Below are 17,041 nucleotides of genomic sequence, written 5' to 3' on the forward strand. Positions count from 1 at the left end.
CTTATCGAGACAGTAAAATATAGCGCAGCCAGATAGAGAAACTCAAAGAGAGATAAGCATTCGAGATAATATAACTTATCTGTTTTTTTTTCTTTAACATTTCAACAGTAATCTTATATAGATGAAGTGCAAAAATATGTTCTTTCATCGATTAACAAGAAAATTACGGAAACAGACAGACGACGACGACACACATATATTATTTTGCTTTGACCTGTTATATTCCATTTTCATAAGAAAATCAAAATGGCCGACTACGTAATGAAAAGAAAAATATTCAAGATGGCCGATTGATTTTTTTTTTTCATATGACCGGGAAATATGAAATAATTTGAATTTTAGTATACCAAATTTAAATTGTTTCTTATATATATATATATATATGTTGAAATAATTCTTCGTTGTATTTCAATTGACTTTACCTTCGAATCGTCATCGTCATCGTCATAGTCACAGTTGTCGGTTAAAGACACACAACACACACACACACTCTCTGAAAGGTTATGAATCATCGCTATAACGTTTCAGTCTGACTTCTTACTGCCGTATTATATTGGCTGCATGACGTAATAATGGAGGGCGGTGTAAATTTATTCGTTTCCTAGGTTAACGTCTTGGACAAGAGTCGTCCCCCCTCGCTTTAAATCCAACCATATTGACCATTTTTTTTTTGGTTTCTTTTTTTTATTTCTGCGGGGTTTCTTTTTTTATCTTTTCATCTCGTTGCAACGAACATTCTTTTGGATTTTCTTTTTTTGTTCTTTTTATTGTTGTAATTTCCACGTCTGAAACAAAGTAGTGTACTTTCTAACCTAAAATTTATATATTCTCGGTGTTATTATAATTTATGTTATTTATAAATAAAATTTCAACGAAGTACAATTTGTTAATTTTACTTTGTCGGGGAAGTATACGTGTTTTGGAAAATTCTAGTTACTATTTTGTAATTAGTTAAAATTCTGGTTACTTTTTTATAATTCGTTCAAATTCTAGTTACCATTCTATATCTAAATATTGTACTTTAATACAGTATTATTAATAATATATTATATTTCTCTAAGTGACGAGATTATTAACGTTAATTGCAAATTACAATGTTACAGTAATCGTTACGAGGAATTGAATTTAATACACGATATCATTCCCGCCATTAATTCTAGCATTTTTTAGAATTTGTCCAAAGTGTTGACAAAAAACTAATCAAAATTGTCATTGGTCAGGTCAGAGTCAGTCGTTAATTGGTTCATTGTTTTGAAATTATAGTTCCTTATTTAATAATGAATATTTTTTGTAGTGATTTTGTTAAATAAGATTTTTCTTTAATCATAGTTTCTTAGTAATGAACAATTTCTAGTGATTTTTTTTTTAAAATAAGATTTTTCTTAAATGATAGAACCCCTTTATTTACTAATGAAATTTTTTAGTGTTCTTTATTAATAAGATTTTTCCTAAATCATAGTTACTTTTTTATTAATAAACATTTTTTTTTAGTAATTTTATAAAATAATATATTTCTCAAATCATCATAGTTACTTTATCAGTAATGAACATTTCTCAGTAATTTTTTTTAAATAACATTTTCCTCAAATCATAGTTACTTTCTTTTTTTAATACTGAACAATTTTTATACATATTTTATTTCGTTGAAAATAGCTAGATTTAAAATGTATTAAAAAAAAAAAAAAAAAAAATCCGTCAAAAGTGAGGTTATATAGTGTTAAGTATTTTTTAATATTTTTTTGAATTCCTTAGAACGACGATTTCGTAGATCAAACTACGACACATATCCAACACACTCGTAAAGCACAAAGAGTAAATAAGAGAAGATTATGTGTGTGTGTTGTGTCTGTGTGTGTAGTTTCATTCGCGATCCGCTCTAAAAGCGTACGCCGGAAATATTTCACCGGCGTCGTTGAATTCCACGGGGCCCGCCCCTTACTGTAAATCCGGCAACACTGTTTTCTCTACGTTGGTCGCGAATACGACGAACGACGACGACGACGACGACTACGATGACTATGACGACAACGACAACGACAACTGCACGACACGTTATGTGTGTTGCCGGTATAATACCGGCTTGTTGTAACTTAAAAGCTCAGGTGATCACGCGCAAGATTAAATATAGGATGCCGAATTTCTATCACACATCATCATCATCATCGTCATCTTATCTTTTTGGCATCATCCTCTCATATTTTCTCATTCCTCTTTCGTCTTTTTTTCTTTTTTTTTCTTTTTATTCTTTCTTCTTATTTAGTTTGCATTATTTTATCATCTAACCTCCAAATAACAGTATATTATAGTTTGGGAACCGTTTGTCACTAGAATTTAAATGAATATATAATTAAGACATTTTTTGTTGTATATTATACAACAAAATATTTCTATACACAATACGAATTTCTATCAAATATCATCCTCTCATATTTTTTCTTTTTCTTTTTTGGTATTTTCTTTTTTTTTTTTTTTGGTTTGGTTTGGTTTGCATTATTTTATCGTCTAACCTCGAAATTTCAATTTGGAAATTGTTTGTCACTAGAATTTATATTGATATATATATAGTTACCATATTTTGTTGTTTAATCATTATAATACAATAGAATTCGAATTATTATAAATAATATATTTTAATTTATATAATTATTATAAATAATAATATCTGCTAACTAAAATGTTAACATATAATTATTTTTATAATAATACTAATAATACTAATAAACAAGGAATTTTGGAAGGAATTGGAAAAGTGGGAGGTGACAGTGTTGTTGGAAACGTGGGTAGAAGGAAAGAACTGGGAAGGAGTCATGAGAAGACTACCAAAAGGATATAGATGGACAATACAAGGGTTAAAGAGAAAGAACAAGAGAGGAAGAGGGATAGGAGGGATACTGATGGATGGGGGTGAGGACCGAGATGATGGACGACTGGGGGTAAAAAGGGAAAAGAAGAGGAGAGAATTATGGTGGGGGAAGTGAGTGCAGGGGAGGAGAGTGGAGTGAGAAAGGGGCTCAAAGAGAGGGTGGGGAGGAGGTGTTAAAGGAGACAGTGAGTACGGTAAAGGTGGGAGGAGAGGTAGGAGAGCGGTTTTAGACGGCAAAGGGTGTTAGACAGGGATGCCCGTTGAGCCCAATAACTTAATGACAGCGGATTTGGAGGAGGAGTTAATGAAAGGAAGATGATGGGGTGGTGTAAGGGTAGGAGAGAAGAGGATAGGACATATTAATTATTATTTATATTACTTATACTATATTACTTATTACTACTACTTCACTATTATCACTTTTACTACTACTCACTATTACTGCTACTATTACTATTACTACACTACTCTTACTACTAAAACACTAATACACTAAACACTATTATTACTACCACTAGTATTACTATACTATTCTACTACTGCTACTACTACTGCAGTACTATTTACTGTTACATTATAAACGTAGTATACCTATATATATTCCTCTATTATCTCTCTTTTGAAAACACAACGAATATCAAAACGAAACGGAAGCTGGCTAATGAAATTGGATACCACTAGTCTTTCATATGCCATAGAGAAACACGTTTGAAGAAGATATTCTTTTGTTCATTTCTACTATTCCTCTTTTTACCCTATCCTTATAGAAAGAGAAGAATAGTTATTAGTTTGTGTTTGTACTAGCTTCTTCTGTATTTCTAGTTTGACATCTCGTCGTCGTCATCGTCGTCGTCGTCGTCGTTGTCGTCTTTAGTAATACAGTAAATGTATATTGGATTTTATAAAGGAAGTTAAAGATGATGTAGAAGGACGGAGTTTGTTCAAAGATTCTTCGATATATTTCAAGGTCAAAGATAAATTCAACTCGTACCTTTTACCCTACTTTTCATGTTAAGCTTCTTCGAAATATTAAAAGATTATTATTTTTTTTTCATTACTCGTGTAGCTTTTAACCAAGTCGATAATATTTTTTTAATCAATTTAAAACATCTCTTATAAAATTTATTAAGGAACTGTATATATATATATATATATATATATATATATACAGTTTTTTCATCGGTTAAAAATGTTTTCTTATTAAATTGCACACAGAAGAAATCGATTAGGGTATTTTTTTTTTTTTTTCATTACTGAGAAAGAATCTGCAAATTTGAGTAATTTTTCGAATGATCAGACTAAAGTGACGAAAAAAATAAAAATATATTCTGATGAATAAAAATAATTTGTTTAAAACTTAGATACAAATAATGCAAGGAATATTTGATTGGCAACTAAGTAATTGCAGATTTTGTCGATAGATGGCTTTTTATTTGGTCTAACCGGAAGATTTCTGTCCGTTTGTTTAAAGTTGATTTTCGAATTAAGAAAAAGATTTAAGCGACAACTCAGTTACCATCCTAAGATTTGTAGCGGCACGATCGAAAGTCGCGCTCTCTAAAAGTTACTAGAAGTTACTAGGGAACCTTAACACATTGACAGCCGGCCCCGCGAAAACGCGGGTTTCTGAGACTGTCGCTTGAGCGCCGGCCCCGTGAAAACGCGGGTTTTTGAGACTGTCGCTTGAGTAGCTGCCCCACGATGGCGCTCAGGCTTTTTAAATGTCTCTTAGGTCGCCGGCTGGCAATGTGTTAAACTAAACCACAGCCGTTAATACATACTAAAGATAAACATGGCTGCGCGATGCAACGGAAGCTGTCTCCCCAAATTTTCAGCCTAGCAATGTACATTGCGCGTTCCTCCTATAGGGTCCTTACAGATTATTAACAATTAGCGACATCTGTTAAACACCAAACGTTCCAGTTGGCGCTTGCGTCGGGAAGATTCTCGTAAACGAAGATTTCTCAATTGAGAAGCTTTCAAAAACGGGGATTCTAAAAGCTTGCCAGTTTCACGCAGCGCTGTCAATCTGTCTTTTTTTAAAATGCTTCCTGTGAACATCTTAAGAAAAGTACAAAGTCTCTTAGCGTTTTGTGATCTAGCATTAAGTAAATCATCTTGGCTGTGTAACCTAAGTCTGAGTGATAGGAACATCAACTATCAGTGACTTCTAGACGAGAAAATCATCGTATTCAAGACTCGGTTAACTCATTCACCTTGTAAGGTCACACCTGCAAGCTACCTTGAATACATTCTAGAAGTTTTCTCTACTCATTGGGTTTTATACAGACTAACATCTATTTTGCCTAACTACAGATTCTGATGAACTGTCTGTTCTAACCCCTGGTCATTTCCTCATCGGAGGACCGTTAAATATTGTACCTGAACCTTCCTTAGAAGATATTAAACAATAAGTGAAAACTGACTCTCTCTAGTCCTGGTTATTTAACACCGTTGAAACAAACATTAGTTCAATTTTTTGTCGCTAGGGGTAAGGCGCCATTTCTTAAAATGGAGAAAACCACAAATTGCAACCATGTTTGCAACAATTCGAAAGTAATTCAATTAATTATTTCAAATGATGAATTTATTATTTTATTTTATTGTAAAAGTGGATAGAATTTTCTGGTAGGCCTAATTAAAAAGCCCAATCTATCGACAAAATCTGCAATTATTTAGTTGCCAACTCAAATATGTATACATATATATATATATATATAGATATTTATTTGAACAAGGTTAAAAGTGTAATAAACTTAAGGTTATTCGAGGAATGGGTTAAAAAGATTCATTCATTCATTCATTCTTTCATTCTCTACATTCATTCATTCTCTTCATTCATATGTATTTGATTGGAAGTTCTTTGTCCTGTGTTGCGTTTAGGTTCGTCTCTGACGATGAAACTAAACTCATCTTACATTCTTTTTTTTACATCAGGTCACAGGTGACACAACATCCGGCGTTTTTCTTCTTTCTTCTTCTTCTTGTTCTTCTTCTTCTTCTACATTTCATCCTTGAGTTACAATTATTTGGTTCATTGAGAAAACTCTTTTACAAGGCACACTTATACACCACTCACTATCTTTTTCAATGATATCACTCGTACACTATATGTGTATATGTATGTGAGTGTTTGTTTCCTCTCTCTCTCTCTCTCTCTCTCTGTGTGTGTGTGTGTGTGTAATGCGCGCATATTTTTCTTTACTCTTACATTAAATGTGTGATTCATCGTCACAGACAAAGTTGAGAGGGCTCGCTTGAATTGTTTTTTTTTTTTTTTTAAATTCCTCTCTGTGTTTTTTTTTCATCTCTTTTTTTTTTCCTTTACATGTATTTGTGTACGTATTACACGTATGTGTTTGTTCGAACGATCGATTTCTCGAATTCCAGGTAATTGCACGTTTCCTTTCACCTTCCCCTCTCTTACATTTCCTCATTTGTAATTTTCAAAACAATTTAATTCCTGTCGTCGGAGCGGTCAAGTTCAATTAAAAAAAAAAAAAAGTTAAAAAAAAATATGCGGCTCTTAATTCAAATCGTTTTCGTATTTTTTTTTTTTTTTTTTTTTCATTTTTCTTTTCATTTATTATAAAACCCCTAAAATGTCTATTTCTTATCTCGGTTATTTATCAAAACCAAATATAAATTATGAAATTAATTGGTGGGGGAAAAAAATGAATTACGATTATTATCAAACGGAAAGAGGAAATTGCAATAGTACGCGCTCGCATTGTACGTTCCTGGAAGCTTTCCTACGAACAGGGGGGGGGGTGAGCGGCCATTTTTAAAAATGGTGTATCTTTCCTACGCATACGTAAAACATCTTACTTTAACCAACAATTTTTCTCGATCTTCTTGAACATTTAGTTTATTTATAATTATACAATAATTAACATCAATAATAAATGAAACAAAAATATTTTGATAATTCAATCAGAAAAGTAAAAACATTATTTTGTTTGACTGTACTTAGTAATGGCCATTTCCGATGTACAGTAGGAGAAAAAAATAAAAAAATAAAAACATTAAACCATTTTTTTTCTGGTCACAAATAAAATCGTCCCTCGAAAAGTTTCAATTTTTCTTTTGGTTTTCTTTGCTCTCCTTTCTCTTTTTCTTTCTTTTTCATTTATATAAAAAAAAAAAAGAAAAAAAGAAAAGTATAATCGTTGGAGTCCCATTTCAATGCGATGAATCATCATCATCATCATCATCATAGTAGTCCTTGTCGAAGTTTATCGTTGCCTTACCAAAAGATCGATTACGAAGCCGCCAACGAAGACATTGCTTTTCGTTCAAGCGTATCGAATCGACCGGTTCTCTCCCCCTCTTCTTCCCCTTTCCTCCCCCGTATTTCTCCTGCCGCCTTCACCCCCCACCCTGTTGCATAAAGTGAGAACGCGTTTCGGGCGTGTCATCGTCTCGTGTCCATGATTGCAAATCAAACCAAACACGTGGAACGAATGTATGTATGCGTGTGTATTTGTGTGTGTGTGTATGTGAAAGAGAGAAAGAGAGTGCATAACTTAATAGTGGTGGTGACTATACTTATTTATCTATAGATTGATTTCTTAGTAGTGTAGTAGTTTTTGTCAGTAGAGTCATATAACGTGTGACTCATTTTTATGACTAATTAATATGATGTATTTATACCTGGTTGAAATTGTTCTGATTTTTTTTTCTTTTTTCATTTTTTATTTTTTTTTATTTGTCATCATTTGTATCAATTCTTGCAAATATATTTGTTGTTGGATAAATTTTGCATAATTTGCTATAAAAATATATTGGAAATTAGTCGATAACATTTTGTTTTTCGAATAAAATTAACGATTTACGGGGTGTATCATTGTTTTCAAATAGTAAAATGTGGTTTAAATTTTTATATTTATTTTTTGTTTTAATTTTCTAGCTTTATAATTTGAAAATGAATTGATTTAACTCTTTGAATGTTATGGGCGCATATATGCGTCCAACGAAAACAATCAATTGTTGACTAAGGACGTATATGTGTGTCAAATGGAAACAATCAGAACTGATTTAACTCTTTGAATGCTATGGGCGCATATATGCGTCCAACGAAAACAATCAATTGTTGACTAAGGACGTATATGTGTGTCAAATGGAAACAATCAGAACTGATTTAACTCTTTGAATGCTATGGGCGCATATATGCGTCCAACGAAAACAATCAATTGTAGACTAAGGTTGCATATGTGTGTCCAACAAAAGTCCAACAATTGTAGATTAAGAACGCATATATGTGCTTATCAATTTGTTTTTCTACTTACAACCTTAATTCCAAATTCTTTTCTTCTTCTTCTGCTTTATTTTGTTTATTTGTATCGAATCATTTTGTTTCCAACGATTGCAATTGTTTATTCGTAGACTCATTTTGCATTCATTCAAAAGGTTTAAAGAAAAAACAAATTTCAATAAAAATTCAAAAAGTTTCTACAAGTTTAGTGAATTACCATTGATGAATTATTATTGGGTCACCCTTTACATACGCCGTAAATATAATTCGTGCGAAATACCAAATCGTAGAGATTAAAGCATGATTTATAGTGTTTGAAAGTGGTTTTAACGTGGGGTTTAGGTGTAACAAGAATTTCTCTTTGCTTGACGTGTTTCAATACGAGAACTTTCAAGTATGCTTACGCACAAATAGGGTTGACGAAGGTAGTAATAAAGGGTCCAAGGATATACATAGGGTTGTGTATAATTAAAAAAAAAAAAAAATTAATAAAAAAAATAGGAGAGGAAAAATATCTTTTGAAGCGTTGAAAAAAAATTAAAAAAAAAAAAAACAATCATTTTTTTACGCGTGTCCTTGAAATTATTACAGATTTAAAAATCTATATTATTTTATTCTATTTTATTTTATTATGATTTTTTTTTTTTACTGTTGCACAAAATCTTTTACGTAATAATAATATAAAATAATAACAATAACATTGTTAACAATTGTTTTGCAATACAAACAATGTTAATAACTAATATTGATATTAATTAACTATTATATGAACTATTATTATTACTAAAGAAAAATGTAAAAGAAAAATCATGTTCTTACATAAAGCAATTAACTTATGAAAATCGAAGATATTACGTAGCGATAAATTACAATCCTAACCTCTCCCCTTATACTCTGATATTATAATTTACGGTTTGATCTAATCTTTTTATTCTACTTGTAAAACAAAAACAACAAAAAAACTTAAAAAAAAAAGGTCGTATAAAAAGAAACTTATGAAAGATATTGAATGATATCGAATTTTTATCAACCATTTTTATTAATATTTGTTATCCTAACCTCAAAATATGAGAATAAATTCGATCTATTTTTTTTCTTCTTTTTTTTTTTGGAAATAAAAAATCCCGGATCAATTAAGTTATTTCGATTGATTGATATTGTTTAAACAATTTTTGTTTACGTGTTCGTGTATTAAATTTATAATATGAATGAAATATTTCTATTTCATTTTGATTTTACATTGAAATTATTGAAATCTTACAATAGAGGGAGGGTTGAGCCCATTATTATTTAATAAATTAATTATACTTTGTTTCTGTAATATTTTAGATTAATTTTTTACTTGTTAATGTGTAAATATTTGTTAAATAAAATTTGAGAACTTAAAAAAGAGTCACCTCTCTTGTATAAAAGAAAGATGGCCGATTATTTTCTACTTAAAACTGGAATTTCTTTTGAATTCAAATTTTCAAAAAAGTACGTTATCTTGATACCTGAACAAGGTCGGTTGGTCGATCGTATTTCGTAACGTATCGATACCTGAGATCCCTTGAGAGGGTGGGTTGCACGAAGGGATCATCAGACAGCTGAATAAAATTTCAAGTCTCGGTTATAACCTATAAGAGTCATCTTTCTTTTATGTTCACGGATATACGTTGAGAAAAAATGGGAAAAGTACAAAAGTGTGTGTTGTGTTGTCTCGTGCGACACCGTATATTTTGAAAAATCTTTTTACGTATTTTTTTTTTGTTTGTGCTTTAAAAAATATTCAATCATAAAAACTTTTAATACAAGATTTTTGTATTTTTTTGCAATTTAACAAAAAATATGAGCGCTGTATTTTTTTTAAATACTCCTATCATATACACAATTATAATTATTATCATAATAATTAATATAATGATTATTATTAAAAATAATATTTCTATGTATGCAAGTCTTAAAATATTCCATATTTAAAAAAAAAAATAAACGAAAGTATTGAAAACTATGATTTACGTGCACAGGGGTTAGGTGTTACAAAATAAATATGGCGGACATATTAACTATTCACACGTTCGTTTACGTCAAAGCGTTACAAATGATTTGAATCATTCGAATTGAATTATTATTATTATTATTAATAATATTATTATTAAAAAGTAATAGTAATAATAATGACGATGATATTTGTTTGTTACAGACGACACAATGTCCGTAGACAAAGAGGAATTGGTGCAGCGCGCGAAGCTCGCCGAACAGGCGGAAAGGTACGATGATATGGCAGCAGCAATGAAATCTGTCACCGAGACTGGAGTTGAATTATCGAACGAGGAAAGGAACCTACTCTCAGTGGCATATAAGAATGTTGTTGGTGCGAGACGTAGCTCGTGGCGAGTCATTTCTTCTATTGAGCAAAAGACCGAGGGCTCCGAACGCAAACAACAGATGGCCAAGGAGTACCGGGAAAAGGTCGAAAAAGAACTACGTGAGATCTGCTACGACGTATTGGTAAGAAAACCAACCATTATCTTCTTTTTTCTTCCCCCATAATCCCCCCCAATGGTCGTCCCCCCTCTTAAAAAAATCATCCTTTATTTTGTTTTTTTCTTCCTTATCCCCACCTTTCATTTTGTTTCTTCTTTTTGAGAAGTTTTATTGGTAAGAAAAGCAACCATAGTCTTCTCTTTTTCCCCTACTATCATCCCCTCCACTATTTCCCCCATTTAAAAAAAAAATCATCCTCCATTTTGTTCTTTCTTCCTAATCCCTCCCCCATTTTCTTTTTTTATCTTCTTCTTTCGTGGAAGTTTTCTAATTCGGAATCCTTCGCCCCTCCCCTTTCTTTTCGTCCAATAACGGTGACTACCCCTACCATCACAAATTTGTTGTTACGCTCACGGTTCTCATCTTATTCTTTTTTTGGATCGCCATTTTTTTTTCTTTCTTTTTTGAAATATATTCAACCTTTTATAGTATGCTTGTTTTATAAAAGCTACATTTTATTAAACCTAACCTATAAATTTGTATTATATTTTCAATCTAATTTTTTTCCTATAACGTATTTATAGCATTAATAATAATAATAATAATAATATGTGTGCGTGTTACATAACCTATAATAATATTTTACAATCTTTATTTTACAAGTAATAGAATATTCTTTGTATCGATTATCAAATTTAACCTCAAAATATTTCATGAAATTAACTTTTTGGTTATACTTGAGAATGTATTTATTATTTTCATTTGTTTAAATGTTTATTTAAACAATTAATATAATTGTTTTTATTTCAAATTATATATTATTTTATTTTTCCTGTTAACGCAAACAAAAAATTAACCTATAAAATGTTTAATAGTTCCTTTCTTTTTTTTTTTTAGTGACATTTTTATATAATTAATCACGTGATTGTTTTTTTTTGATAAAATTTATACTTTTTTCTCCTTTTTTTTTATTTTAAACAATTGAGCAAGTATAATTGTAAAATATATTCATAATTATTATAAATCGCGTTAGGATCGTGAATAAAGTTTAACATTTAAAATTGTTTTTCATATAATTGGATTATTATTATTAATTTCATGACAGTCATCCGAGTAATATTTTTGAAATATGTTGAGAAAAAAAGTGTTACATGTGTGTGTGTGTTAGTGTTTGTTTGTGTCACAGGTCAAACACGCGTTCTTTGATGATGTTACAAAAAAAGAAAACTTTTGCATTTACGTGAATTTAAATTCAAGTTTTTTTTTTCTTCTTCTTATTATTATTATTATTATTATCTTGTTAAAACGTTCGTGTATATATGTGTGTGTGTGTGTATCTTTTGTAACAAGCGTGCGTTATTGATTCTTCCAACAGAAATATCTACGCGTCCTTCTTTGAGGTTAACGATGTATAAAATATGTGTTAAGAGGTAAACTAAAAAGTGTGTCATAAAATATTTAAACATTAGATAAAATGAATATAACGAGAAAAAATTAGGTTAGCCAATAAGAGTGCAACGTCGAAATTTCTATTACGTTGATTGGGTGAAAGAATAAGAGGAGTGGGGATAGGAGAGTGGAGAAGGGATTCAAATTTTTCAACGGATTTCCAAATTATCTTCAATTTCTTTTTTCAATGATCAAATAATTACACCCACAATAATAATAATAATAATAATATTAATAATAATTTACACAAATTGAATCTAATACCTATTGACATAACCTTATTTGCAAAAAGCATTTAAATTATAGAATTTTTTTATATTTTTTGTTTATTTAATAAGAAAATGGTTAAAGCTCAAAAACAATTGTAACATAACCTGATTTGCAAAATGCATTGAAATTATCGTATTTTTCCTCTATTTTTCGTTTATTTAAAAAAAAAAACAAAAATGGTTAAATCTCAAAAACAATGTATAACCTTATTTGACATAACCTAATTTACAAAATGCATTTGAACTATCGTACGTTTTGTATTTTTCGTTTATTTAAAAAAAGAAAATAGTTCAATCTCAAAAATAATTGTGACATAACCTCATTTGCAAAACTGCATGTAAATTATCTCATTTTTAGTTCATTTATTTAAAAAAAGAAAAAAAATGATTGAATCTCATAGTTAATATAAAAAAAATCAGCTTCAAATTTAGGGGTTTACGAGAGAGGGTATAAGAATCTTTGAATTTTGAACGAACAAAAAAGTGAGGTTAAGGAAGATGAGTAGTAGTGTGTTTAAGTAATAGTAGTAGTAGTAGTATAAGTTAGTCGCGTAATCGAGCTTCTTGAAATTCAATCTGATGATCTGAGAATGATCTTCTTCTCTCTTCTTGTATTTTCTTTCTCTTTCTCTCTAATATAATCTTAAAAAAAAGAAAAACAAGAGGTAGAAATGAAGAAGAAGAGGAGGATCACATTGTGGTAAGTGGATCCAAGTAAAAACAAGCACGTTAAAGACCCTAACAGCTAGTGATACTTTACAAACGGGTTTCAAAGTTCCAGAACACACACACACACACACACACACAAACACACATTTCAAACAAATATATATATACGCACACGTGTCGTGTTTTATTTTATTATTTATTTCTATTTATTTTTATTCATTTTTTGAATTCTGGTTCTTTTTCTTTTTTAATTTGCACTAACCAAACAAACCACATCAAAGTTGGCAAGAAATTGTTTTATTATTGGTATTTATTTTGTTTGCAATTAAAATTGACCATTAAATACAATTATGATAATATTATTTTCCATATACGTAGTTTTTTTTTTTTGTAAAAATTTGTAAAATTTGTAAAATAACCTATAATCGAAGGACCACGATGATTTACTTTTCTTCTATACTAAATTCTTAACAACAATATAATATTTTTCGTTTCTTTATCCAGTAAATTCGTAATTTATAAAAAAAAAAGTTTATTTTACAGATTCAAATGAATTTATTAAATAACCTATAAAAATAATTTAAATGAATTTGTTTAAATAACCTATAATAATGATAAGTAATTGGTTATATAACCTATAATAATAATAATAATAATAATAATAATAATAATAATAATAATAATAAATAATTTGTTAAATAACCTATAAATCGAAGGTACACAATGATTTACTTATTTTTTCTTCTTCTTCTTCTTTACTAAATTCTCAAACCGAAGACGTTAGAGGAAATGGTTGTATTAGTAGCCATTAGGTAACCTGTCGTTGACTTGATAAAAAAAAAAAAACGTTTTCCTAGAAGGAAGAACGAGATTTTCTCTTTAATGAGAAAAAGAAAAAAGATAAAAGATAAAAAGAAAAAAAAACTAGATTTCCTCCTTATAAAGATATCGGATTTTCAGTATCGACAGAATTCCAATTTCCGTTGTACTCAATCATAAAGAAAGAAACAAAGCCTGTATATTCCTCTCTCTCTCTCTCTTTCTCTTTCAGTCTCCATCTCTGTCTCTTTCTCTTTTTGACATCAATTCTATGAAAAATACAACACACAAAAAACTGTATAATATTGGGTTGGCAACACTTTACAATTAGTTGCGACACACAATGATTTAATTGCTCATTTTAAAAAGCCATCTATCGACAAAATCTGCAATCACTTTATTGCCAACCCGTTAGAACCAATTTCATTGAAATTACAAATCTGTAAAACAATTCAAAAATATATATATATATTAAAACAATCAAACTAACAACCAATTATTACATTTTCATTGTGATGATGTTTTCATCAAGTTCAAAATATAAATAAACTAATTATTTTGGTTTTTTTTTAAACAAATAAATTGAATCGTAATTAAACAATTTTCTTTTCATATTATTTTATCTTACAAACACACACATATCACATCTATTGATTTTATTTAATTTAAACAATGCAATTGTTAATACTTCATTTTCTTGTCAATTTCGTCTACTACTTCTTGAGTCATTTCTACTACTACTTGAGTCATTTAATCAATAATTTACACATTTATTTTACACACACATACGTTACATTCATTATATTACATTAAACATAAACAAAAGAATCATCTATTGATTTTATTTAATTTAATAATGCGTTAAAATAATACTTCATTTATTGTAGTCAATAATTTCTGTTACTACTAGAGTCAATAATTTCTGCTACTACTAGAGAGTCAGTACTTTCATTTTATACAATCATTCTTTTGTTCATCTTTTATTCAAGTTTGAAAAAAAAAGAAAAACCTTTATTACAACATCATTCTCATTTTCTTTTTCTTTTTCTCTTTGAAATTGAAAATAGATTAGATTCGGAAAAGGAAATGACGTTCATACACACACACACATATACACACCCTTCTTTGATACGATCGTATCCTCCTTACCGGAAGTGGAAGACATTGTTTTATAATAGAAAACCTTTCTCCCTTCAAAGGGATTGAAATTAACCTACAAAAGAAAGAAAAAGAGAGAGAGAGAGAGAGAAAGATAATATCGATAGTCGATTTCATCTCTGTAACATTTAACAGCGTATTTTTAACATTTTGAATGCTACGGGCGCATATATGTGCCCAACTATAAATCAATTCATCTTTGCTAAGAGTGCATTTAAAAATATGCTTTATCAATGTTTTTTTTCAGTTAATTTGTTTTATTTATTTTTTGCTTACATTTAATCAAAATGAATAGATAAAACATAACCTAAAAAATCAATGAACAAAAAAAAAGCAGAAAAAAATTAACTAAACGAGTTTCACATTGATGAAAAGGTTGAAAGAGAAGAAGAAGAAGAAAATCATGTGAGATGTATTTTTACTTTTCTAATAAACGTGTGAACAAATAATTTCACACACACACACACATACACATATATACAAATACACACGTTTCGTTCTTCTCTTCTCCAATCGTTGTGTTAAAAAAAAAAAAAATCTTCAAGGTAATTCCTCTTAACCTTGACTTGACTTCAACTCAACACCTCCGGAGTCACTTTGGGTTGAAATCTTCACATTTGCAAATGGCGTCTAGTCGACAAGAAAGTCTACTACTACTACTACTACTACTACTACTATTTTTTTCTTTGTAAAGATGATGATGTGACGTATGATGGATGATTCCCTACTTTGTGTGTGTATAGGTGTACTACACATTTACTGTATATAACAAAAAAAGAAAGAGAGAGAGTGCACTTTGCACGTGCCCTAACAAAGAGTCAGCTGTTACTTTTCCTCACATTCACAATCACACACATATATACATACACATACATAATACAATACAATACTATACAGACGTATATAGACGTATATTTGAGATGTGGCAAAACCAGATGCTAATTAAACGTTCCGTGACAAAGTAGGTCAGATTTGGGTTTGACGTACTCTGACTACGTAGATAGTACATACGTCAAAGGGTGAAACTGGAACAAGGTTCGATAACTGCAATGTAATATCTATCGATAAGATGTCTAACTTATATATACAGTTATTATTCAACCCATCTATCTATATATCTTCTATCTTTCTTTTTTATTATTAATGTCAACCAAAATTTCACATATGTCCTTTAAATTAACATTTCAATCTTGCATATTAAAGTTAATTCATTTTCTAACCTCAAAAAATAACTGCAATTTGATATTCATAGCGTATCATTGATGAGATGTCTTAACTGTATATACAGCTACTATCTAATCATCTAATCAGCATTAGGGTGAATCAAAATTTTCATGTGTTTTTAAATTAACAGTTAACACTTGCATATAAAGTTAATTCATTTTATTAACCTCAAAAAATAACTGCAATTTGATAGTCATAGTGTATCATTGATGAGATGTCTAACTGTATATACAGCTACTATCTAATCATCTAATCAGCATTAGGGTGAATCAAAATTTTCATGTATTTTTAAATTAACAGTTAACACTTGCATATAAAGTTAATTCATTTTATTAACCTCAAAAAATAACTGCAATTTGATAGTCATAACATATCATTGATGAGATGTTTAAATTTATATACAGCTACTATTCAATCATCTATTTAACTATTTATCTATTTTTTTTCTTTATTATTAGGGTGAATAGAATGTTCCTACATATTTAAATTAACATTTTATCCTTGCACATAAAATTAATTCATTTTATTAACCTCAAAAAATAACTGCAATTTGATATTCATTACATATCATTGATGAGATGTTTAAATTTTTATACAGCTACTATTCAATCATCTATTTAACTATTTATCTGCCTATCAATCTTTCTTCTTTATTATTAGGGTGAGCCAAAAGTTCCTGCATTTTTAAATTAAATTTCATTTCATTTTACACTTGCATATAACAAAGTAATTAATTTTGTTAACCTCAAAAAATAACTGTAATGTAATATCCTTTTACAAAACATTGATGAGATGCTTAACTTTATATACAGACAGCTACTATTCAATCATCTATTTAACTATTTATCTATTTTTTTTCTTTATTATTAG

The 17,041-nt window shown here is 29.4% G+C and overlaps 1 protein-coding gene across 7 annotated transcripts in view; it reads left to right on the forward strand.

Moving 5' to 3' along the window:
- Positions 1–17,041, forward strand: part of 14-3-3zeta (tyrosine 3-monooxygenase/tryptophan 5-monooxygenase activation protein zeta) — a 60,664-nt gene that overhangs the window by 35,077 nt on the left and 8,546 nt on the right. For all 7 annotated transcript variants that reach the window (XM_015331063.2, XM_015331061.2, XM_089176772.1 and 4 more), the window contains one exon: positions 10,300–10,607. In XM_015331063.2, the coding sequence (XP_015186549.1) occupies positions 10,308–10,607 (300 nt within the window). In that variant the 5' untranslated portion in view covers positions 10,300–10,307. The remainder of the gene's footprint in view (positions 1–10,299; positions 10,608–17,041) is intronic.

This window comes from Polistes dominula, unplaced genomic scaffold (assembly GCF_049000335.1).
Source record: "Polistes dominula isolate Pdom_NZ unplaced genomic scaffold, Pdom_raw_medaka contig_80, whole genome shotgun sequence".
NCBI lineage: Eukaryota > Metazoa > Arthropoda > Insecta > Hymenoptera > Vespidae > Polistes > Polistes dominula.